This window comes from Otolemur garnettii, unplaced genomic scaffold (genome assembly GCF_000181295.1).
Source record: "Otolemur garnettii isolate 467f Iridium unplaced genomic scaffold, OtoGar3 scaffold00329, whole genome shotgun sequence".
NCBI classification, from domain to species: Eukaryota; Metazoa; Chordata; class Mammalia; order Primates; family Galagidae; genus Otolemur; species Otolemur garnettii.
The window spans coordinates 203,456-230,041 of record NW_003852724.1 but is presented as its reverse complement, the minus strand read 5'-3'; the positions used below and the strand labels follow the sequence as shown (position 1 = coordinate 230,041).

The 26,586-nt window shown below is 40.7% G+C and overlaps 1 protein-coding gene across 2 annotated transcripts; it reads left to right on the top strand.

Annotated features, from left to right (window-relative positions):
• Nucleotides 1–2,374: 2,374 nt before the first annotated feature.
• On the top strand, nt 2,375–26,586 carry YBX3 (Y-box binding protein 3). Of its 2 annotated transcripts, XM_012813892.2 has the most exons (10): nt 2,375–2,957; nt 6,940–7,003; nt 7,949–7,982; nt 10,717–10,806; nt 13,145–13,267; nt 15,973–16,197; nt 21,752–21,849; nt 23,373–23,544; nt 24,024–24,123; nt 26,017–26,586. In XM_012813892.2, exons 1-9 carry the CDS (start codon nt 2,699–2,701, stop codon nt 24,087–24,089), a joined length of 1,131 nt encoding a protein of 376 aa, XP_012669346.1. In that variant the 5' UTR covers nt 2,375–2,698; the 3' UTR covers nt 24,090–24,123; nt 26,017–26,586. The 2 variants fall into 2 exon arrangements, with proteins under 2 accessions (XP_012669346.1, XP_012669348.1); XM_012813894.2 differs by lacking the exon at nt 15,973–16,197.

Sequence of the window (26,586 nt, the reverse complement as noted above, 5' to 3'; positions counted from 1 at the left end):
CAAAAAAAAAAAAAAAAAGGCGTATCTTTTCTTATTTTACATCTTCAAAGTGGATTGTGACCTTCATGCGAGGTTTCAACTTTTCAACAGTTCAGGGTTGCTGTGAGCTGTGACACCACAGCACTCTACCGAGGGTGACAAAGTTATTTTTTCTAAAAAAAAAAAAAAAAAAAATGGCTATTGCCAGCAATTAGATTATAATTCTTTTTTTGGTCTCAATCTCAAATTTAAGAAATAATAACATTTTCTTTCAATAGAAATGATGGTGAAAAGAACATCACATCATAAAAACCTTAGAGCAAGTTCCATCTTGATCAACACTGGATACTCATAATGCTGTAGTGTGGCATACAGTGTGTGCTTAGTAAACATGTGAGTGCATGAATCAGTGAGTGGGTGAAAGAATGGATGAATTTATGTGCATCTGTACCCAAGTTTCTTCCTAGTTATGATTACTAAAACAACATAGACCATGTCTGTTCTAATTCTTTCTAGATTTATTTAGCACAGTACCAAGAACTCCCAGCTGCTCACTGCTTTTTTTGGACAAAAATGATGAGTAGTTTTGGGAGCAGGGCCAGCACAAATTCTAGGAAATCCCATAGTCCATCTGTAATTATTTTAGGGTCTTCCAAAAGTTGGAGACCACACCTGTTAGTTATGAATTATTTTCCAAGGGTGAATATATATATATTTTTTAAAAATCTGGACTATTGAATTAGCTTGAAGAGCTCAACCCTCTTCATTTTTCATTCTTGCAATCCAATTCTGAATGGGAGATAGCAATCAAGATCAACTTTTGCGAAAGAAAGTCAAGTGCCAGGCCTCACCAGAATAAATTATGTTTATAATTTAATTTTAATTAAGACCATTATCTTTAAATTTCAGAAACAATTCAATCATGCTCAGAATTAGATCTGCATTGTTTTAAGCATCCACATTTACATAACATTACTGTGTGCTCTATATTGGAGTCAAACTAAAATGTAAACCTGACATTAAGAAGTTTGTAATTTTTGAAATATAGGTGAATTACAGGGGAAAAGGCACCCAATCCATGTTTTTCTATTTTTCTAAGAATTTATTTGCTTTAATTGTATTTTTTTGTATTTAACCAGAGTCAATGAAGATCTTTAATTGTATTTTTTGTGGATGAAGTAAGAAAGTAAGAATGCCAGATAACTACATAATTGATAGTGAAAGTTTAGATAAGTAATTGACTTTGGAAGAACTTGGTCTTTTTGTTTGGAAACATTTGTTTTCAAACAAAAATGTAAACCGTTTGTGTTCAAGCTCTATGCTAGGTACTGTGCTGACCAGTGGGGACAAAAAGATGAATTACACTTGATAGTTGCCCTCCTGATAGGGGGCAGACAGCCACATAACAGATAAATTCCAGGGGAAAAAATAGGCAAATGGTTTGCAGAAACAAGGAATGAAAAGAAACAGAAGAAGAGAAAAAAGAGCTTGTGTTGCACCAGACACCAGAGTCACATATGCTAATCCCATCTACTTTTCATTGGACCTTTGAGAAACTTTAATGGGAGGAAACCAACTAGGGACACCAGCCAATTAACTCTTTTAATTAACAGCAGCGCCAGAAATCATACCTATCCTGTCTGAACACTAGAAGCCGAATAGTCCTACATTCTACATGGTCCTTGGGTATAGGTCACAGTCCCTGTGGCTGTGTTTAGCATCCTCTAGCCCATTCTGTAAGGACCACGTGGGCTCTATAAACTGGGAGATCTGGTTCTCCATAACCCTCATCCTCAAGGCTAAGAGGGTTCACTTGCTTAAGCTTTCACCAGCTGGCAGAGTCAATGGGAGCATAAGGTCCAATGTGGATTTACTCAGCTTTGTTTCAAGTACATTATTAAATACATATTGACAGCTCATTATTTGTTGCTGTTAAATTGCCCTAAATTCTCTGAGGCCTTGACTTCCTAAGAAATCAGCAGTAGATGACCTTTCCGGAAATAGTTGCCAAATAGTCCTACGGTTTTATTATCCCAGTTCTTAACTGCTGCACCAGGAATAGTTTCTGGTGGGCTTGATACACGTTGAATGACTAAACGTAAGGATTTTAAAACAAGTGTCTGAGAGAGTGAAACGCAGCGTCATTTGGATGCCCTATTTAACCTCTCCTAAAGGTCAATTTCAGGTGTCAAGTTGTCTAGACCGCAGAGGGAGGAGAACTCATCCCCCCACTCCCAACAAAGGCACAGCAGCGCGGGCTGCACAGAAAACTCCAGATTACAACGCGAGCCTGCTGCATACATACCCTCGCTTTCCTTGCTCTCCAGGGCGGCCCCCGGGCTCCAGTCCCCGGCGGATTGGTGGGTTGGAAAGGGCACCAGGCGCCTTTAAATGCTAATGAAGTCGAGGCCCAACTCGGGAGCCAAGTTTCCCCACCCTCTTCCCTCGCCCGCCCTTCCCTCCCCGGCCGGTGCGCCGCCTAGAAAAACTTGTACGGGGCCATTTTGGGGGCAGTAAGATCGAGCGAGGAGCCCAAGAGCGAGCGCACCCCCGACAGCTCGAGCCGCCTCCGCCGCGCGACCCCACCTCGGCCGCCGCCGCCGCGCCGCGAGATCCGCACCGGCCTCCCCGAGAGCGAGCCCGGCCGCCGCGACCACCAGCCGCGCTAACCGCCGACCAACCGCCACCGAGGTGCCCGAGTGAGAGCAGAGGAGGCGGCATGAGCGAGGCGGGCGAGGCCACCACCACCACCAGCACCACCCTCCCGCAGGCTCCGGCGGAGGCGGCCGCCGCGGGCCCCCAGGACCCCGCGCCCAAGAGCCCGGTGGGCGGCGGCGCGCCCCAGGCCGCGGCCCCGGCGCCCGCCGTTCTGGCGGCAGGAAACCCGGGTGGGGACGCGGCCCCCGCAGCCACCGGCACCACGGCCCCCGCCTCTTCAGCCCCCGCCGGCGGAGAAGACGCGGAGAAAAAAGTTCTCGGTGAGTCAGGCCCGGGAAGGAAAGCAGAGGCTGCCGTGGAAGAGCGGACAGCGGCCGGGCGCCGAGCACGTGTGGGCAGCTCCGGCTACATTTCCCAGTGGGGCGGGAGAGTGACAGCTCGGGGTTCCCGGGAGACTCCGGGTCCCCGGCGCGGCTCGCAGCTGTCCGCCTGCCCCGCAGGTGAGCGCGCCGCGCCCTGCGCTCCTGGCTGCCCTTCGCGCCCCTCGCCTGGTCGCGGGCCAGCAAATCAGGGCTTAACTTCTGTCATCCCAGCGGGCACTAGCCCACGTGCCCGTAGTGGAGGATGCCTCGCTCGGCAGAGGAAAGGAGAAGCGGTCTGGGAGAGGGGACCTGGGCTACGGATGGATATGGATGTAGGAAGGGACAGACACGTGGTCCCGGAACTGTGGAGTTCTGGCATGGGATCCGGGTAAGGATAATATTTCCCTTGGGGAAGAGTAAGGCGCAAGAAGGAGACGGGAAGGGAAAGATGGAAAAGCTGTTGCCAACAAGGCTCAGGTGTCTGTCCCTGACGCCCTTCCCACATGGGCATGGGAAAGACGCCATGCTTCTGTCGGCCACATGCCGGCAAAGAGATGTTGCAATCCTCTCCGGGAAACTTGGGTCTTGGTCTCACATGCCCTCCTCCCTCTCTCAGTGCCCACTGCTGCAGACAGCCACTCAGTGTCCACCAATCGCTACACGTTTCCCTCTTCCAGGACTGTGGGAACGCACGTGGTGTAGCAGCTGAAAAAACTTCGTCGGAAGTAGGGGTATGACGTTTGTTCAAAACATTGTTACCTTGGGACTTGTAACCTAGGAAGGGAAACAGGAAGATGAGACGTTCACATTTAGGGGGCAGAGGATTGGAAAGGGTTTCTGTGATGGTTGTTGGTTTGTCAAATATTTCAGCCTTCTGAAATACGTCTTCAGTAACGCCCTGTGTGAGGCTTTTTAAACAGGCTTGCAAAGCAGGTGGGTGGTGAATAAGTTCCCTAAAGGGTGTGTGCATAACAGCCAAGTTAACAGGTGGTGGAGGATGCTTGAGCGAAATCCTCACGGTTTTGGTTGGGGCGTGTCTGATCTCTGAGGCTTGCTTCCACATGAGGAAGAGAGTTGAGGGAGTAATGTGAGGAAAGTCTTAACACTGCATGGTACTCTCCACCTTGAGGGCTGTTACCCTCCTTTTCCAGGGCTTTTACTCTGTTCCTGCAAACAACATGCAAAATGAAATCTATAGGTTAAGCCACGAAACAGCCCTCTTTTTGCTGGTCTAAAAGTTGCTTAAATCTAGTCAGTATTGTGATTTTTGTTTTTGGCAAAAATTCCATGAAAAACGTGTGAGAGGGACAACTTTGTTATCCAAAGTAGTGTTAAGATAATTTCTTAATTATGTACCTTATTTTTGTGTAAAGAAACTTCTGTAGTTTTTCACTTGACTGTTGTCCTCCCTGAGGTATGGAAAGCAGGTGTCTTTAGAGATGAAGGAAGTAGATAAATTAAGGTTAATCTACCAACCGCTATGATGCCTTCACCAGATCAGTGATGTGTCTGATGTCTTTTCTCTTTTCACTGTCTCTGCAATTCTCTCAAAATGAAGGACAGCCATTTCTACTGGGCACTTCAACACTGTTTGTTTCTGTCCAGTATGTTCTGCCATCCCCTGTCCTTTGCCAAGCAAACACATGGATGCCTAAAATGTGCTAGGCACGGTGCTGACTGAAATGGATATCTGTTCTTGGACTCTCTCATTCTAGTATTTGCAAATGGGCCTTAACTTCGTCTTACAGCACGTAGGCTGAGAAAAAGAGTTGACAGAGTGAAATAAAACTTTTCTAATGAGTGTTATGGAACCCTTGCGATCTTCTGTGTCCCCTCTTTTCCCTGTGTATGTGAAGTGGGTTTATGGGCTTCATTAAAGCAAGAAGTGGAAATGAATTCCTTTGACTGTATGAAGTCCTTAGAAATACTGTGGGATTAGAAAATTTTTAAAAATTTCATTGGGGATAATATTTAAATTACATTGGCACTTGAGCTCAGAATGAGGTTAGACTTGAATCATCTTTCTCTTTATTAATGTTCCCTTTTTATTCAAGATTATTCCTTCTGTAGTGAAGAACTAGAACTCTTTCTAGACATTAGAAATAGTTTCTGTCCTTATATTTTGCCAGGTCAATAAAGTTTTTGGCGAATAAAAGGAGGCACAAAAAGCATATCATTTGAAATAATATGTGATGTAAATGCATCTAATTGATCAGAAACAGGCCTCTTCTGTGTTCATTTGTCTCTAAAACATCAAATGTCTTTTCCTCTTTTGCCCTGTTGCTCTAAATAGAACAACCTCAAACTAAAGATTCTAGGGGTTTGATCTTTCTCTTGGAGATATCTTACATGGCATTAAGCTGGAGAATGCTTAGTCAGTGTGGGCTGAATGACTTTGTTCAGAGGCCCAAAGAGGGTAGGGTGGGTTTTTTTTGTTGTTTGTTTTATTTTGTTTTTTACAAAAACAGCTGAAATATACTTACTTCCCAAGTATATCAGTCTAGCAAAATCAAGAAAACTCTGTCTGCAGCAGAACAAGTCCTAATTACTATTTTAGTTTTAAATTTAAAAGCAAAGCCTTATTATTTATCCTTCGAAATTACAAACTTTTCATTTCATAGAGATGCAACTTGGATTAATGTTAATAGTTACTTTCATTCTCTACTAAGCATTTTTTTTAAGGTGATCTATTGTCTTATTTCCTGTTTTATTGAGTCTTGATCATTTCTTTCTGCATTTCCTGAACTTAGACGTAGGCCTTTTCTAAAGGTATTGAATTTGACATTCATAATTGATTCTAAGGATCATATTTTAAATACTTTAGATAAATATGAATCTTCACAGTATAAGTTACAAAGTATAAGTATAGTATAAGCTACATTTTGTTTAGATGCCTTCTCTTAAAGAATTCTGCTAAAATCTGGCATTGTGGAGAAGTGGCCCTGCTCATACAGAAGATAGAGAGAGTAAACAAGGTAAAGAGGTGGATTTTACGGAATATGTTTTTTTTGTTGTTTTTTTTTTAAGAGACAGAGTCTCACTTTATTGCCTTTGGTAGAGTGCTCTGGCATCACAGCTCACAGCAACCTCCAACTCCTGGGCTCCTGGGCTTAGGCGATTCTCTTGCCTCAGCCTCCCAAGTAGCTGGGGCCACAGTACCCAGCTATTTTTTTTTTTTATGCAGTTTGGCTGGGGCTGGGTTTGAACCCGCCACCTTCGGTATATGGGACCCGCGCCCTACTCATTGAGCCACAGGCGCCGCCCACAGAAAATGTTAAGTTCCAATTCCACCAACTGTAGAGAGCAAGGTAAACAATGAAACAAGCCCAAATTCATCATTGTGGTTTGAAAGGCCTATTTCATCACGTCACGGGATGGTTAAGCACAGAAGCGGAATGAAACATGAGACAGCATCAGCTCTATTATAACTCTGGACTCCTGATCGGCCCTCATTTGACAACTGGACAAGTTACTTTTTATCTTTGTAGACGATTAACAAGGAGCTGCTGTGACACTTATTTAAGTTTGCCTGATATTTTAAAGTGTGGAAGTGATGTGTTAGGGTCTTTTATCTACCTGTGCTCTCTTATGGTGATTCTTCTTTTGCATTTAAAAAATTTGTCTAGGTTAAGTCTTACAGTGTTAATCTTAAAGAACATTTTCTATAACACAGTTTCTCAAATTTAATTATTGCAGAAATAGGACCAACCACTCCTTATCTTCCTGAAAAGCTTAATAAGAATGGTTTAATCTTCTGAAAAATATTTCCTTATGCTACCTTGGCTCACTCCTTTTTCCTTCCAATTAAATTTTGGAAATAAGCTTTTAATGGTTTCCTCAGGTATGTTTAGGCTTTGTATAATGTTATCAAGATCTTAGTGATGTGAGCTTTATCTCTTTGTAGGTCAGATACTAATTTATCTGCTTAATCCTATTTTAGCCACCAAAGTCCTTGGCACTGTCAAATGGTTCAACGTCAGAAATGGATATGGATTTATAAATCGGTATGTGTGTGTATCTACATGTTTTAAATTTATGTTCGTGAACCAGCAGTTATGAATCCCTTTCCATACTTTGTTAATAACTTGTATAATTTTTTTAAGTTTCTAAACACTGTAAATCTCATTTGTAAGCTACTAGTTGTTACGTATTAATGAAAATACATTTCTAGGACACAGATAACTCATTTCATAAAATCTAGTCATTAAAGGGGAAAAAAGGGGTGAGATAAAATCAGAAATGGGAAGGGCCTTAAGATAAATGAGCCCATGTTCATAATTTCATAGATGGAGAAATGGGAGCCTTGGACTGGTTAAGCAACTTTCCTAAGGTCACCCAACTAGGGAGTAATTGAATTGAATCTGTAAGCCGGGTCTGGTCCAAGTTTTGTGTAGAAACTGTGGCAACTGCCTAACCATATAGAAACAAGAACACAACCGGAAACTCTTAGAGTATTTTGATGGTTTTACATGATATCAACATTTGCTTTGCTTTCCCACCTCTTCCTAAAGAAATTTCTCCAATTTCTTCCTTGACTGTTTTGGTGGGGTGGGGGCAGGGGGCTGTTTTAAGTTTCAGTGTAAGGAGAGCCTAGTTCACAGCTGTGCCCTGTCCTTTTAACTGTCTTGCTTTGCTTTTGCTGGGAGGAAAATCTGGAGCTCTGATTACATACCACGTGACTGAGACGGCGAGGAAAGGGATGTTTCTGTATGTTGAATCTATACACTTAGATCTAGGCACTGTGGTGATGTGGGGAGTAAGGGGTGGTCTCTTGTGGAGTTAGACATTTTAACAAGATGGATTCTAGGTGTCTAAATTGAGTTTAGAAGATAAATGAAAATTTATGTTGTATATTGAAGTCTTGGGGTCTTAATTCATTACACACCCATTCTTTTCAGCTTTTACACATACCTACCACTTGTAATATCGACCTTTTTTTCTTTCAACAGAAATGACACCAAAGAAGATGTATTTGTACATCAGGTAAGAGGGGATTGTATATGTGAGGAGGAGTGTAATTTGCTATTGCCCCTTTCCCTAAAGTAAGTCTTACAAATTACTTATTCTTCTACTCTAAACTCTTTCTGTGGTTTATTTTGGGATGAGAGCTTACTTTGAAATTTTAAGATTGGCATATAAGCTATCTTGTCTCATCATGGTAACTGTTTTCTCAAATAGTTTTATTTTTGTAATTGAATGAAATAATAATTTAGACCATTTTCTAGTTTTTAAAGCCTTTGAGTCCCTACCAAAAATGTTTCCATGTTAACATCCTAATCTGACTCTGTGGCTCCTCCTTAAAGTTTGGCTGGAACCAACCTGGCTGGGTAGGGTTTGCTTAAAGCTTCTCTAGCAGAGCAATACTTACTTCAAGGAAAAAGCACAGAGAAGCAGATGATAAGACATAAGAACACTTCCCATTCCCAGGATCATCCTTGCTCTTGTTAAATAAGGCATGATTAGGCCATGTCCATGTCCAGAGACCCACATCCCCTTAGATGTGAAAGACATAATAGGAAATGGGTAAGACATGGAAAACACAAGCTTCCCTGCTACAGGTATCTCAGTCTTGGTTTCCATGGTTAGCCTACAATGTTAACTTACTCCGTTATCACATCCCCTGCACTTGCTTTACGAAATAGGTTAAGAGAGGAATACCTCCCTCTACAGTATGTTCTTTTTGTATACTTAGTTTTCAGTGAATTATCTGAAATATGTGTTGTTCTTAGCATATAACAATAGGGAAGGGAAGGCAGCAGGTAGGAAGGTCCCCAGCACATTTACTGCAGAGCTCTGTCTAGTGTCTGATTTTCTGTATTTTGGTTTCCTTCTGAGTAGGAGTTTGTATGTGTGTTCGAGAGGGGTGTGGGGGTTGAGGATAGTAATATCTAAAAAGTAGCTCTCTAGTTGTGGTTTCTGTTGTTTATATTTCTGCTTGACTGGATATATCACTGCTACCTAGATAATTTGTGTACATTTTTTGTTTGGATACAGTGACTTTCAAAGTCATAACTGAAAAGTCTGTCCCTTATAATACCTGGAGGTTAACAGACCTTTGGTGTAAGACTCCTAGAGTAAAAGTCCTCACTAGTTTCTATTCCGGGGGCCAGCTTTATTAACCTGTGATTATATGACCTGAATCCAGCCCCCATGTGGTGACTCACCTCTGTGTGTTGAGACTTGCCCAGTTTAACAGGAAAAAGGGACGAGCCTGCAGGGAGGGGCTGTTTTTCCCCAGAGTGGCTGAGTGATCCTGCTGTGTGCGCATTTCTCCTGTCCTGAACTGCCTTTTTTTCCCTCTATGGGTGAGGTCTCTGCTCTATTGGCTGGCTTTTTTTTTTTCTCCCTCCTACTCAGAGTAGGGGAAGGGCTGGATTACACATGCTTAATCGCTTTATAAAATAAGGTTGACCTAGTTCCATAGAAACTCAAGCCCCTTTAGCTGTTTAGAGATAGCAGCCAAAGAAGTAAATATTCATTACAGGAATTATTCTCTGCTTTCTACTGAAGGGGGTGGGGGGACACCTATTCATAAGCAGTTATTTATGTGCAGATGTTTAATAAAGAACAGCATCTTCACTAACCTTGTAATGTATAGTGTGATATACATTACATATACACAATGATAGTGTGTATCAGGGAACACACTATGATTAGTTGACATGAATATGTTACGATAGGAAAAATGTTGAATAAATACTACACAGAGCACAAGGATATGAATACCCTCTCCTCCTTACTCCATCATCCCGGGGGCTGTTATCTTTGTGACCTCAGATAAATCATAACTAACATAACTGTTAGCCTCATATTGACTCATCCATAAAGTGGGAGGGAGCAGAAGGAAGGCCAGATTATTACTAATATGTTTTGATTCTTGAGGTAATTTTGTTCACTCTATCAGAACTATTTGTCTCCTTGGCATTTCTTTTTAACTCCTTTTTCTCTGTTAATCACCCCTCTGCCCCCCGCCCCCTTCCATACACATACATTTTAAAAATTGCTTTCGAAGGCTCAGCGCCCATATCACAGTGGGTACGGCGCCAGCTGGCAGGTTCGAACCTGGCTGAACAACAATGACAACTGCAACAAAAAATAGCCAGGCGTTGTGGCAGGTGCCTGTAGTCTCAGCTACTTGGGAGGCTAAGGCAAGAGAATGGCTTAAGCCTAGGAGTTTGAGGTTGCTGTGAGCTGTGATGCCACAGCACTCTACCGAGGGCGACATAGTATGACTCTGTCTCAAAAAAAAAAAAAGTTGCTTTTGAAGTTAGCAGTTTCTCTTGCCCATCAAAGCCTCTGTACCTAAAATACATATTGTGTATGTATGTAACACGAAGGCATTTTCCCCCCTTGTTCACGGAGCTACGGCTTGAATCTCAGAAGCTTAATGGTTTGAGGAAACTAGGCTGTAACAGCACTGTGTAACAACTATACACACTCCTGTTACCGTAGAAACACATTTCTGTTTAATCCATCTATCAAGATGAAAGAAATTTGAAGAATAGCCCAAATCAAGAAAATAAGGTGGAAAGGAATATAGCGCCATGGTGTTTTTTTATCTGTTTTGTTTTGGAAATCTAGATTAGCTGGAAAATAATTTTTTTAAAGTAATACAAGTTCAACATTTTCTTCAGTTGGCCCTCACAAGCTGAAAGCCATCAAATCTGTGACCAGTATTGAAATACACTTCATGTAAAATTTTGTGTTCTCTTGACAGACTGCCATCAAGAAGAATAACCCACGGAAATATCTGCGCAGCGTAGGAGATGGAGAAACTGTAGAGTTTGATGTGGTTGAAGGAGAGAAGGTGAGGGAAATTGTGGTTGACATCAGAGGGTGCTGGCAGGTGGCTCTGTTGCCAGTGAATGGTTCCTTCGCCCTTATGAATTAACATTATGTTGGAGTCTTGGGACAGTGGGAGGAAATGACGGTTAAGTAGAGTTATTTTTGAGTATTGACTATTATTTTAAACATTCCTCAGTAAACAAAAAAAGATATTTTAATTTCTCATTTAATAAATGGTTTAAAGTAACTTTTGTTTTTGTACCAAATGTGTATATACATTCAAGTATAGATTAAATTTAACTATTTTATGGCTTTAAAAATAGATAAAAGCTGCTTTGGGGGAAAAAATTGCTTTTTATCAGAATAAAGTTTTTAGACTGATTGGTAAGCATTTCTGTTTAAAAATAATACAGAGTATAGGCTTGGCACCTGTGGCTCAAGCGGCTAAGGCGCCAGCCACATACACCTAAGGTGGCGGGTTCGAATCCAGCCCGGGCCCGCCAAAAATAACAATGATGGCTGCAACCAAAAAAAAAAAATAGCCAGGCACTGTGGGTGCCTGTGGTCCCAGCTACTTGGGAGGCTGAGGCAGGAGACTCGCTCGAGCCCACGAGTTGGGAGTTGCTGTGAGCTATGATGCCATGGCACTCTACCCAAGGAGAGAGCTTGAGGTTCTGTCTCCAAAAAATAATAATAATATAATAATACAGAGTAAAACATTTTAATCTCAATGAAAGATTCAAAGTAAATATAATCGTTGTTTTCTCCGTTTGGCTTGGATTTGGGGAAGCCGAAGGCATTTTGGTAGACTGTGTAATAGCTTTGTTCAGGTGAATTCAGTCTAAGAAACTGATCTGATCTTGCAGACTACAGAATTTATTTAATGGTGTTTTATGTTTAACTCCAATATTAGTATGCCTTTGTTTTTTTTTAGTTTTTTTTGGTTTGGTTTTTAGGACAGACTCTCACTCTGTTGCCCTGGGTAGAGTGCTGTGGTATCATCATAGCTCATTGCAACCTCAATCTCTTGGGCTCAGGTAGTCCTCTTGCCTTAGCCTCCCTAGTAGCTGGTACTATAGATACCTGACACAACACCCAGGTAGTTTTTCTATTTTTAGTAGAGAGAGGGGTCTCTCTTGCTCAGGCCAGTCTTGAACTCCTGAGCTCAAACAATCTACTATCCTCAGCCTGTAAGAGTGCTAGGATTATAGGCGTGAGCCACCACGCCGGGTCAGTGCTTTGTTTTTAATCAACACTCTATTATAGATATCAGTAAAACAGTACTGGGTAAAATTAAAAACATTTTAAAACTGCATGTGGTACACCTGTCATGGCAGCTGAATTATAACTTCAGTGAATGAAGGAGGAGTTAACTATCGTGTCTGTGTTCTTTCCACCTACATACGCACCATTCCATAGTCCATATTCTTAGCAACTTTCAAATTGTTGTAAAAGAAAAATGCTTTATTTCCTTTGATATAGAAATTTAAGTGGTTGTCTTTACCAGCGTAATCCCTAGGATGTCTTATACGTCTCTCAGGAGTTTCAGATTACCCAGCAGCAAATGCTGGCCTGTAATAATCCCTGATGTCCTATCCAGCTCCTACAGATTTGTTTTGCTAGGTTGATTTTACTAATTCAGTTTTCAGAACTTGAAATTTTACAAATTGGTATGTATGGTATGAAATACACTCTTTTGAATCTCCTTTATCCTAATTTTTGAAGTAATATTTTTCAAGTACTATTGTATTCACTTGTCCATATGTGAATAAGAACTCTAAGTCTGTTTCAAGGATAATAGGAAAGTCTAAAGAAGGACTACATGTGTGGAGACTATGCATTATTAAATCAAGGACTTCTTTCTTTCTTTTTGTTGCAGCCGAGATGGGAGAACTTTCACTCTTGATAATTTAGTGCTGGACAGAACCACGTGAGCCCATGAGTAGAGATTCTCTTGGTACCTCTTAGGGTAACATAAATTTCAACATATTCTAGAAAGATAACAGTATCTCAGTTCTTTACCATTGAAAAATATTCTTTCTGGTATAGCATTACTTCCTTTACAGTTGTGTTATGTTTATTAGTATATGTTCTTTAAAGAGGTACATACATATTGCTCTTGAACTTGGCGTAAGCAGACAGGAAAGCAAAGCTTGGGCTGTGTGAGCAAACAAGCCATCTACATTTAAATCAGGATGTCAAGCACCTTGCTCACCTTGTTAAAACTTGAGTCTGTTTTTGAGATCACAGTAGGAATTCTTGGTATGTTCTGCCAGTCTTATACTCTAGCTGTCCAAAGCTGTTTTTTGGGTTAAATCTATCCTTTTTAATTTTGAGGCCATCTTTATTTTCTTTCTCAGGGTGCAGAAGCAGCCAACGTGACTGGCCCAGATGGAGTTCCTGTAGAAGGGAGTCGTTATGCTGCTGATCGGCGCCGTTACCGACGTGGCTACTATGGCAGACGCCGTGGACCTCCCCGGAATGTACGTTGTCCCTGTTACTAGTCAGTAATTCTTCACATCTGAAATTAAGTAAATATACCTGGAACAGATAAATGCCATGTTTTCTCTTGGATACGAGACAAATGATTTTCTTTCCCTTTGAGGGGAAATTTTTGGTGCTGAGAATTTATGAGTAGCCACTGGTCTCATTGGAAACTTGGCATTCCGAAGCTATCAATTAGGATATATTTGGCTGCAAGTAACAGACATTCAGTTTTCTTTTAACAAGAAGACTTAAGGTAGACAATGCTGAGGTTGCCAAAGAGGTTTTCTGTTCATTTGGCACTTGTGTGTGGCCAGAACTTAGTCATGGGACATTCACTGGCAGAGAGGAGGGGGTTTTCCTTCACAGACTTGAACCTGTTGTTCATTACTTAGTGCTGATGCTATTGATCTCTTAAGAACATGAGCATTTGGTTGGTGAGAAAGAATGAAGAATCACTTGTGTGTAGACAATAAAAGTGTTGACTACAGAAGTATTGAATAATTCACCTCGATAAAGTAGCTATTTTATTTAATGTAGTATTTTTGCATTATTTCAAAGTAAAGAAGCAATAAGTAATTCTCTGCAGGTTTAGTTCTTGAGATTGGTTTCAATCCAGCTGAAAAAGTTTACATGCAGATCTGGCTGGAGCTCAATTTAAAGAAGTATTCTCAAGGCCCCCAGGCGAACCCAGTTCATTTGTGATCAGGAGGACCTTACTAGATTTGAGTCAGTTTTTGATGTTACTAGCATTAGAACAAGAGATTGGTACCATAGCCTAAAACTTGGGGTGCTTTGTAAGCACAAGATTGTGGCTCTCTATGTCATTCATAGAAACACTTTTGGAAAATCTCAGCAGAATCAAATATCTGCAGATTGAGAAGGCCTTGTTTCTGCTATAGTAGCTTGATACCCTTCTGTTTACAGCTAAGTGCTTTTTCTCTTTAATCTGTCCTGTTCACACCCTGCCCAAATTGAATTCATCAATTTCTTAGGAATTCCGCATTTCAATCCTTTTACCCTTGTTTTTGTTGCTTATCCTATTTGGTTTTTGATAATAAGGTGGGGGAGAGGGGAAGAGGTAGAAATGAGGTACTACAGCATTTACATCATGTTAACTTTAAGTTCATCAGATTCAGAGTGTACCTGTGACTATTTTAACTCCTAAGTTTATTCAGAAGAACTACAAGTGATAGGAAAACTTGCAGTGGAAAATTTTTCTTAAAGACTTTTCCCGTCTGAAAGCTGGAAATTTTGAAGTCATTTTCAAAAGCTATTTAAAAATAAAACTGTCGAAACAGTAAACATAAACTCTCACATAGAGTATTCTGGTTAGCATTTTCTATGCAATTAATCTTTATATAACTGTGAATCATATCTTGATACAGGTTTTAGGAATAGTAGATCAGTTTGATTTTAGACTAGTTGAGGTTTTCCCTTCTTGGAATATACAGTTAGTTGCACATGTGACCTTGCTCTGGAGGAGTGTAAAGCTTAAGTACCTGTTCACCAAAAAAGAAATGGGTCATTATTTTGTTGGTTTTTAATGTATTCTCTTTTAAAAACTGCAGTTACTTCCCATGAAGACATTTGTATGTCCCCCTTTAAGTCAGATTTGAAGTCCTATCACATATTCTTTAAAGGATGTTTCATTGTTTAATTTCCAAAAAAATATAAAATGGTAGCATATGATGCCATTTAAATACAGGAAAAAACATAAAATGAGTCACTAATTCCCTTGGTTAATAAGGTCTATATTTAAAAACTACCCATATTAGAACTTTTTACTACCTGTTAAAGTACAGTTAAAACTTCTGAACATAAAGGGTGTCATGCGGCGGGTCAGTAGTTCTCAGACTTCTTGGAGTTTGAATCCGTTTATGTACTTACATATTACTGAGAATCCTAGAGTTTGTTTATGTCTATTAGTATTTATTGTATTAGAATTTAAATTTAGAATGTATTTAATTGACTTAGAATAACTCATATTAACACAAATGACATTTTTAACGAAAAAATATTTAAATTGAGTGAGAAGAATGGTGTTATTTTACACTTTGCAAGTCTCTTTGGTGTGTGGTTTAATAGGACATAGCTGGATTCTCGCATCTGTTTTTGCGTTTGGCCTGCTGAGGGACTACATGTCATTGTATCCTTTGGAAGGCCACACCACGTATGCCACACCATGAGGGAGCAATTTAGCAACATTATGGGACAAGTTTGACCTCAGTGACCCTTTGCAAGATTTTAGAGACCAGGTCTCAGAAGTGAGAACTGCTGATAGCAGCCTACAATGAATTCCTCTTGGGCTTTACCCTGACTTTCCTGCCCAAGAGATGGTAAATGTTGGGAGACAGACATATAACAGAGCAAAATATTAGCAATCTTGTAGATATTCTTGGGTGGTGGATTAGCTGGTAACTCACCAGTTCTAATTAGAACTAAGAAATTCATTACAGATTGGTTGCTCTTGCTTTTCTGCTTCTTGGTATTTTATCTGCATAGATCTACTCTAACCTTAATGTAGTTTATCCCAGGTAATCACGTGATAATCTGGGCTAAATGCATTTTGTCTCTATAGTAAACGGTGTTATTGCTTTGGGGAGAATTTTTTTTCCTTTTGGTGATACTCATCCTAAATGGTATTCTTTGGTTCTTTCCTTGCTGAAATTCCTTCTGAATCTCTGTTTCTTTGCTTCGCTAGTACGCTGGGGAGGAGGAGGAGGAAGGGAGCGGCAGCAGTGAAGGATTTGAGCCCCCTGCCACTGACCGGCAGTTCTCTGGGGCCCGGCAGTTCTCTGGGGTCCGGAATCAGCTGCGCCGCCCTCAGTACCGGCCTCAGTACCGGCAGCGGCGGTTCCCGCCTTACCACGTGGGACAGACCTTTGACCGTCGCTCACGGGTCTTTCCCCATCCCAACAGAATGCAGGTAAAATTGCACCTGGGACTTCTCTTCAGCAGTCCTCACCCTTCCATCCTTCTCTGCCTCCTCTTCCTCCTCCTCCTCCTCCATCACCAGCTGCTGGAACTAAACCTTGCTTGTGGCTTCCCGGTGCTGCGGAACCTGAGGCGAGGCCTTCACGCTGCTCTGCAGAGCAGCATTGTAGTGACATTTCTGAGAGCACGGCCCACAAGCCATGCCTGTAACAGGGGGCCCTGGGGACTAGGGTCACACTGGTAGTTCCCGGACAAGTCAATGAAAGAAAGTAGAGAGACACACAGACGGTATGTGTCAGAGCTGGACTCTAAAGTCAGACAAAGCCTGGATTTGAAATCTGATCTCTTTTACTTGTGAGGTTTTGAGAAAACCAAGTTTAGAGAGATTAAGTTTCATCTGTATAGAGTGATGATGATCAAATGTAAAGGGTTTTAGCATAATGCCTATAACATAGATAACATTTATAAATTACTGGCTTAAGACAAGATGGTGCTGATTTTTAAAACCTAACATAGAATTGAAGATTGTTGATTATTGATTCTCTTTTTTCTAATTGTAAAATATTAGTATAGCTACTATGAATTTGTTGTGTGACTAGTAAACCTTACATCAACTTTGCAATTCCCAGGAAACTTGGAAAGCTAGGGATAGGTCATCATTTTTGTTATCACTAGCTACAACTTTTCCTCCGTGGTGCCCTTGGGTTTCTTTTTTTTTTCCCTACACATGTTTTGACTGAACATTATGTTCAGTCTGTTCTCTGCTACCCTTCTCCTGTCCCATCGTGGCATGACTGTGCTCCTTCTTGTTTTTTCTCTTCTCCTCTTCAACAGCTGCCCCTGACAAATGTGCTAAAAATAACAAGTAGACTTACATATATGGAGAGATTGGGTACATGAGGCATAGTAGGTTTCTTTAGGGCAGCCCTGCAGGCTTCTAGGAAATGAGGACAGGAAAAGTCAGTGAGATTGTAGTGCACATTTATTTTTAGTACCTTAATAGTGCCTCCCTGAACAAATCGTTCTTAGTATTCGGCATATACATATATATCACATCTGCTGAGAGCAGGAGGATTGTTTTCCATATCTTCTGAAGTAGAGTATATTTCACCTGGGGAAGTAGAAGTTTCAGAGTAAAGTGAATCCTTAGCACCGTGCAGAGAACATTTGCAGAAGCTGTATAAAAACTAGATTTCGAACACATACACTTATTCTCCTAACAGTGCTTAGTTGTTTCTGATGCTGACTAACTTTCTTACTTATTCCATGTTGGAAATAAATGTTGCCTTAGAGCCTTGCAATAATTTTTTTCAGAATCTTTCTGATATGTACCCTGTTGGGATGTTCAGACTAAGAAGTCTCATTAAGCCAATCAACAGCATCAAGTGAAAATTCCTAAAGCTCTCTTTCCGTATATGTAAGCTACTTCAAGGTTGTTAGTGTAATGTCTTAAAGCTGGAGGTGAATCTCTAGGATGGTAACATTTATTGAGGTCAAACAAAAGTCTTTGTCAACTATATTCAACACTGACATTTATGTGACATAGTAGGAAAAAATGATAATATGTATGCCAATGGTATTTGCCTTATGCACTGAGGACATAACTTGATCTGTCAGTGACTTCCACCGTTTAAAGGTAGTTCTTTATATCTGAAAATTCAGTAGAATTAGTCACTGAGCTATTATGAACTACTTGGTTGTCTTCTTTTCTTCGCCAGACAGAGTCTCACTCTGTCATCTAGGCTAGAGTGTTGTGGCATCAGCCTAGCTGACAGCAACATCAAACTCCTGGATTCAAGCAATCTTCCTTTCTCAGCCTCCCAAGTAGCGGGGACTATAGGTGCCTGCCACAATGCCTGGCTAATCTTTCTATTTTTAATAGAGATGGTGTCACTCTTGCTTAGGCTGGTCTTGAACTCCTGAGCTCAAGCAGCTATCTCACCGCAGCCTCCCAGGGTGCTAGGATTATATGCATGAGCCACTGTACCCAGCCAGCTACTTGGTTATCTTTAAGAAAAGAATGGAAGGGAGGGAGCATCATTTGACATTTACCAAGTGACAGATGTTTGAAATCCGTTCTTATTCAGTTCTCTTTACAGCCCTAGGAAAGGAGTGGTTTCCATATTTTTTGTTATTGTTAGAAATGAAGAGCTTAAGTATCTTCTAAAAACCAGCAACTTTACCTAAGGTTGTATGGGCAAGAAGTGGTAGAACTTGATTTTAATTCAGTCTGTCTGTTCTTCCTCATTCTGTCATTCCATTCTGTTATCCTTTACTCATGTTAATTGCAGAGTGGGTCAGTATTTTTCTCGGAAACAGTTTCTGAGGAAGAAGTAGCCTAGCATGTCTGGGAAAGTAAAGGGGGCTTGTGTGATTGGGACGGCCTGAGTGCAGGGAGAGAGAAGGTTGGGTGAGATTAAGGCGAGGTTTAGGGGAGATCAGGCATGCTTGATAGACCACTATAAGCAAAGTTGGCCTCCTCTCTGTATGCCGGTGGGAGGGATCTGAATGGAAAAGAAACATTTAAGAGATTATTATACTGTTTTATGGCATCTGGACCACTGAGGGCTTGAGTAGAAGTAGGGAGACCAGCTGCTGTAATTTCCTAGTGGAGAGATGGGTGTTGCTTGGACGAGATGCTAGCAGTGCTCAGTAGTTAGATTTGGGGAACCTCACAAATGTAATGGCGGCAGCATTTGATGATGGAGTGAATATGTGGTACGGGGAGTAAATAATTCCTGTGTGGCTTTCTTATTTTTAAAAATGTGGGAAGACTGAAGAAAGGTCAGTTTGAGGGAAGTGGTGAAAATTCTTTGGGGATCTTTTCCCCACATTAAATTGGCCTATAGGTAGAGGTATCAAATAGGCAGAAAAATAAAACAAAGAGGAGGTAGAAAGCAGCTAGAAGAAGGAAAGTACAGTTTTGGAACCAAGTCTTTTGGGGGCTCATTAAGTGACATTTGAGAAGTGACAGTGAAGCAAGGGCGCAAGTTCTTCAGCACCAGGGAAAGGGCACGGATGGCCAAGAGAGGGGCGTGTATAAGGCCGAGGGACACCTGCCTGCAGGGGCTAAGGGGACTGTCAGCATGACTTCAGGGTCATAACAAAGCCATGCTCCAGGATGAGTGTAGGTGGAAATATGGTCCCAGGACTGAATTCTGGGCACACACAAATAGTTAAAAATTAGGAAACGAGGACTGCCTGGCAGAGGGCAGTGAAAACGGGCAGCCAGGGAGAATGTATTTCAAGAAGGAAATTGTTGTGTTTAAATAATGTTGATAAGTAGGAGAAATTAAGCTGAGAATTGATTATAGGGTTTGAGTTGATTTAGAGGTCAGTGGTTTGGTGAGGACCACAGTTTGGGTTTAAATGAATTTACGAGATAACAAAGAATGAGGAAAAGAGATACCATATACCCCATTGAGGAGCTTTCTGTGGTGGCAGTGGAGGCTGGAGGTGGCTATTTAGTGTATATGTCTGTAAAGGAGCTCAAAGAAATGGGCAGTAGCTGGAGGAAGGTATGGGAATGAGGCAAGATTTTTTGTTTGGTTTGCTTTTTAAGGATTGAGTCTCCCCCTCCTGCCACCCAGTCCGGTCTCTTACTGCTTAGCTCACCAACAGCTTACTTGTAATGTAGGTGGGGGCAGATCAAGTTAGGCATGTATATTTGCTGTATACATACACACACACACACACACACAACGTTTGTGTTTGTGTTCCTTAGTTCTCTCCTCTGAAAGGTCCTGAAAGCAGTCACACCTTAATAGCCTTGAGCACACCTCGCCCCAGTTTTTTGTTTGTAAATATTCTCTAATAAAAAGAAGCTCCTGGGGCAGCGCCCGTGGCTCAAAGGAGTAGGGCACTGGCCCCATATGCTGGAGGTGGCGGGTTCAAACCCAGCCCCAGCCAAAAACTGGAAAAAAAAAAAAAAAAAAAAAGAAGCTCCTTTGGAGAATGGCTGATTTCAGAGCTGGGTTAGAGAAAGTATGATATAAGCCTAGAACATCTTGTGCCAGAAAGCAAGGAAGTACTCAAAGAATGTTGGAAACACATCAGAAGGACACGAGCCAGCTTAAAGCAGCTCCCATTAGCCAGTAATGATAGTAACAGATTATAGCTCATTGAATGAAATTGAAAACCACAAGTCCATACAGTATAAATAAATGGTTACGTTGAATAGTTTGTTGAGGAACAGGATATTTACACACTTTGAAAGTACTTCCTCAGAAAGTACTCACTACTTAGAAAGAAGGAAGGAGCTTATGGTGGAGGCCCCTGGCAGACGCCACCCTAGCCCTTTATCAAAGTGGACGTGGTTAGTAGGGGTGCATGTTGGAACTACACAGCACCTGACAGGCGGCCTTGAGACTGCAGGAGACGTAGCCCACACCCATATCCTCTTGTCACTTTGATCTCAAAGATGCATAAGCTAAATCTAAACATCAGAGAGCCCAAGTTGAGGAATATTTTACAAAATAGCTGGCTCGTGATGTGATCTTTGAAAGTGTCAGGGTCATAAAAGCCAAGTAAAGATTGAAGAACTGTTCTAGACAAAAAGAGATAACTAAATTCAGTGCATGATTGTAAGTTCGTTTTTTTTTTGGCTGTAAAGGGCATCACTGAGACTGGTAAAACTCAAATGGGGTCTGAAGATTAGATTCTCTGATTCCAACTTTGCTATAAGTTTGGTTATTTCAAAGTATAGAATTGAAGATGGGTGTTAATTCCGCAGGTTTATATGTCTAGATGGAAGTGAAGATGTAGAAAAGGATAAAAATAAATAAAGATGTAGTGAAGGAAGGGATGGAGTTACTGAGTTCTCATTGGTAAGAATAGAGGGGCTTCTGTAGGATGTACGCGTGGGCTGCTTCCCCAGTGTAGTGGGAGAGAAGAAAATTAATGTAAATGCAGGCAGTTTGGTAGATTTGACGTGCAAATTGTCTTCTGATTGTTTGTCTTGGTGACATATGAAGTATGGTATTTGAATCTGTACAGAGCATGCGATGTTTTAAGAAAAGAAAGTTGAGATAATGGCTATATGGTATGGTAAAGAATTTTGGAGATTGCTGATGGAGTTTTTTTCGTTTGTTATTTCTTATTTCTTTCTTTCCCCTGGAAGTTGTATAATAAATTAATTCTATTCCTCTAACCTAAAATAAGGGTAATATACCTTCTTTATCATCAAGAAGATATATTTTGTTCTTAAAATATTATGCTTAAATAATGCAAGTGGAGAAAAGGAGAAAAAGTGAATGGAAGAAATCAGAGGTGAAGGCAGCCTGGTTAAAGTTTGGGTGTAATTCGTCATAGTGATTTGAGGGAACACCTTTTTAGGAACCCTTAATGATACTGGATTTCCTTTCGTAAAATAGATTTTCCTCCAAGAGATGAAGAAACTTGGCAGATTTCAAAATGTTAACCTGTCAGCTTTGTGGAGAAGCATTTTATTTTTTACCTTTCAAAAAAAAGTTCTGAACCCAGCTGTGTGCTCTGTGTGCCTTGCCCCCGGCTCTGTGACACTCACTTGGCTCTCATTGCCTGTCTAGGCTGGTGAGATTGGAGAGATGAAGGATGGGGTCCCGGAGGGAACACAGCTTCAGGGACCAGTTCATCGAAATCCAACCTACCGCCCAAGGTACCGTAGGTAGGTAACATTTGCCACTAACTAATGACCAGCGGAAGGACTTGTGAGCAGTAGGAGAATGAGGTTACTGTCAGGTCTGTTCTGTGGATTTATTATATAGCTAGAAGATGGGGCTGCTTGGAGTGCCTGCCAGGGTTTTCAGGTGGCAGAGTGACACATGCCCCCTGTGTAATGACTAAATTTTTTAGTTATGGCTTTAGCACGGTGTTATTTATAAAATGCTGTAACTTTGATACACTGTAAATTCTTAATTTTTATTAAATCCGATAAACAGAAATGATTTGGTGGTCAGTTCGGTGGCAGTGGGGTATCTGGGATACTGAATATTGCAGTCACGGAGGCCATCCAATAGGAGAGTTGAGTTAGTCAGCTTGCCCGAATTTAACGTTACACTCTGCAGTTCAGCAGTAGTATGTTCTTGGGCAAATTTCTGGACTCTCTCTAAGCCTTCGTCACTAGGTCAATAAAGTAGACATAAAGAAATGTTCTGGAGTTGCCAGTAAGATTAAATGTACTAATGCTTCTAAGATAATGGAGTCTGATAAAGTAAGCTCTTGATAAACGTTAGATACAATTACCACCGGTGATGTTAATATTACCGAAGGGCAGGTTATTTTATTTGTGTTTTCATCCCCTGAGACTCCCTAAGATCCTTTTGAAGCTATTTATGCTATAAGCCTGCCTGTTCCTTTGCCTTATCCTTGAGGTAAGTGGAAAAAGTGGAACCTCCTTCCCAAGTGCCGTTTGTACGACATTGAAATTTGTCAGTACAGGTTGATTGAAGGAAGAGTAAGTATATTATGTTGGGAAAGGATTTGTACCAGTCTGTGTCCTTTTTCCTCACAGCATTCATTCCAACTTTAGGCTTAATCACGAATGATTAAGTACTGAGGAGTTCAGAATAAAAGAAATTTCACAGAAATGTCTTAATGAAACAGAAAGGAGACAGTGTTCCTATGGGAAGCCCAGGTTTGTCAGCCCCTAGCTATGAGATCTTGGGAAAGTTGTGCTTCACCTTATCTATGAAAAGCAGCACTTCCATAGAATTCAAGCAGATACTAATCGATTTTTAATCTCTTGGTTTTCTCATTCATTACAAATCAAACCTATAGAATTAGCATCAGCATTAAATGTTTAATGTGAAACCCTGCTAGCACACAGTAAGGTTAGTTTTCTTGCCATGTTTATTCCCCTTAGTCTCCACTAAGCTCTGATCGTGGAGGGCAGATAGCAGACCACTTTTCTTTTCATTTTCCTTTTAGTGCCTATCAAAGCACCTGGTGGAAACATAGTATGTGTTTGGTATGTTTATTTCCTACAAATATGAAGAGGGAGAAATGTTGGAAAAATCATATATTTTTTTCCCCACTAAACCTTTGTTCTGTTTGCTGCATTGGCCTGTGGATAGTTCTAGCACTAAGTACCGATTACTTGACTATCTTTACAAATACATAAACCATTTGGTTCTTGAGAATCCCTGTCCCCGCTGCACTTCTCTTTTGTTCTGTGTTCTCTGCTCATAGGGGACCTCCTCGCCCACGACCTGCCCCAGCTGCAGGAGAGGCTGAAGATAAAGAGAATCAGCAAGCGGCCAGTGGTCCAAACCAGCCAGCTGCTCGCCGTGGGTACCGGCGTCCCTACAACTATCGGCGTCGCCCCCGTCCTCCTAATGCTCCTTCACAAGATGGCAAAGAGGTAAATCCAGCCTTGAGAGAGAGTATGCCCTGCGTGTGACACAAATACTTGGATTCAGTAAATTAACATTCTCTGAAAGAGGTACCCATATTAATGGGGGTTCAGGGCTCACATATTTAGGAGTCCAAATATATGATCGCATTATAGAGAGGAAGTAGCCTTAGACGAAGCCTAAGTTGAGAGCAATTGTGACTCCTTGACTTCAGGGAGAGTTGTGGGGCTCAGTTGCCGTTTGGAAGCCCCTGTCTGTGGTACTGAATTTGTTGTTTGGTTTTGTGAGGGTTGTTTTAGTAGACATGCCAGGGAACAAATATGGTGCTAATTTTTCACTCAATACCCACGTACAAATAGTTAAATTTTTGCATCATGATTTTCCTTTGTAGGAAGGGAAATTCAGACTTTCGAGAAATTTTAGTCTTGAGTTTTCCACTGTCATCTGAACTGATAGATTTCTGCTTCATGGTTTTGTGTTGTTTTAGTCCAAGGCAGGTGATGTCCCAACTGAGAACCCTGCTCCCGCTACCGAGCAGAGCAGTGCTGAGTAACACCAGGCTCCCCGGCACCTTCACCATCTGCAGGGTAAGAGTTTGGGAAGCCCAGCCTTGAGTTGATATTTTCTTTAAATGTCATTGGTTTCTCAATAAAAATAGTCATGCGAATTAGTCTAAACTAGTTCTTGAATTCATTTGTGCCAACCTTTTGTTTCTGTTGGAATTCTAGGGGAAAAACAGTTTTGGTGGTTAAATATCTCTGGGATTGACCTTATTTTGAAAAGCTTTGGAGCTTCATGCATTGAGAGTTGATCATAGTCAACTGCTTTTTCCTAGACAGGCAGTTTTTAACCATTAGTATCACTTTAGAAAAATGATGCTTGGCTTTTGTGGCACCTAGTGGCCAAACTGATAATTTATGTGTCCCTAAAAAAAATGGCCTGGGTTTAGTTAATGGGAGATTTCCTTATCTGTTGAATAAACTAGAGTGTCTTTTGTTTCCCCTTTGTCCTTGATAATCACCATTATTTATTCTGAGGCAGTACAGTATGATGTATAAGAGCTGAGGTTTATATATGCAGTGCAGGGCTCCCTGCTTCTGTCGCATGCTGGGGGATCTGTCTCAGCAGTGTCTACCCCGGTAACGTGGGAATACTGATCATACTTTGTTATCAGACTTGTTGCAGGGATTAAGTGAAGTCACATGAATGAAGCGCTTAGGATAGGGTGTTATAAAGAATCACATTGATGAAGCTTTGCTTGTTATTTGCATCATTGCTGTTGTTTCCTGCTTTGTTCGGTCTGGTTGAAGATGTTGAAAATTTTATTTATGTAGGTCAAGATACAGCTAGAAAGAATCCAGTTACAGAGACAGTCTTAAGAGTTCATATGCCATAGTCGCTTCATTATGGGTTTTTCACCTTGCGCCCTATTTACTGAGATTTTAGTTGTTTAATATTATTTGCTTATTGCCCTTCCATTAGCTTGTAGTTAAAAAAGAGACTGTGCTATGAAACTCAGTTTGTTGTTTTTAAAAGAATTGTTAAAATGTCATTTTTACTACTAATAATTTTTTTTTTTTTTTTTTGGAGATAGGGTCTCACTCAGTTACCTAGGCATCATCACAGCTCACACCTCAAGCTCCTGGGCTCAAGTGATCCTCTTGCCTCAGTCTCCCAAGTTGCTGACATTACAGGCGTGCACCACCACACCTGGCTAATTTTTCTAGTATTTGTAGAGATGTGGTCACTCTTAACTCAGGCCTCCCAAAGTGCTAGGATTATAAGCTTGAGTCACTGCACCCAGCCTCATTAATAAAGTTTTGAAATGATAATTTTTTTAATGCCATCTACTTTTATATTCAGTGTTTTCAGGTTTAAATTAGCCTTTGGCTGAGTGGACATTTGCTATGTTGGTGATAATGTATTTTATCTCCGGGTGGTATGGATGATTATAGAAATACCTTTCTATTTAAACTTGGCATTAACTGACTTAGAGTTATATTAATCATTTAAAAACATCTATAGCCTTTGTCTATGTAATATTATTTCTGAGTATTGTTTCTAAGAAAATAATCCAAAATATGGGGGAAAATATGTCTACTATTTACAACCTGACCTTGGGGAGTCCCTAGCTCATTGTGGTGTATCCATGTTGACATAGTAACAGATACGGTACAGCCACTGAAGTGACTGATGATCTAGTATTATTTGGCCCATGATGATAATTTTCTTTTATGCAATTTTATAAAATTTTTACTATTAATATACTGACTTTCCTGGCCTATAAAAATACTTTATTAAAAAGTAAGAGTTTTGATGTTATAAATTAATGTATGGTTTACAAATCTGTACAGGGTGTAGATTTTTAGATCAGTGTTTGATTATACCTTTTTGTGAGTCATGAAAAACAGCTAATTTTTGCCTTTTTATTCTTGATAATTTTGTCACTCTTTACAAGTTTGATTTCAATTTTTTTCCAGGTGACCTAAAGAATTAATGACCATTCAAAAGTAAAATAAAGCAAAAAGCAGACTACAACCTTATCAACACCAAAGAAACATCCAAGCAATAAGTGGAAGACTAACCAAGATTTGGACATTAGAATGTTTATTATTGTTCTTTAAGAAACTAACAACTGCAAAAGGAAAATGTCAGCAGATTTTTCCAGCAAGCTGAGATCCCGGGAATGCCTGCACAAAAGACTAGAGAGCAACCTCCCCAGTTTCAGCAACCACTAGGTTTATATTTTTTTCCTGGTTTTTACTGTTTTGGTAATATGAATTGAAAGAAAAGAAATATTAATACCACATGGGGGGAACCCCAACCAAAGAAATCTGAAATATATAGTAAATGCTTTTTTTCTATTTTGGTTCATTTTGGATGCTGGTGCTAAACTTCCAAGTGTCGTGATTTAAAAAGAAATTTTATGCCCTTCTTATTTATTTCTAGGATGAGGGGAGGATAACATTTTTGCTTTCTTATGTGACTCTCTTTGACAATGTGCAGTAAGAAGTTCCTCAAAAATAAAATTTTTATCCTTCAAAGGAAAA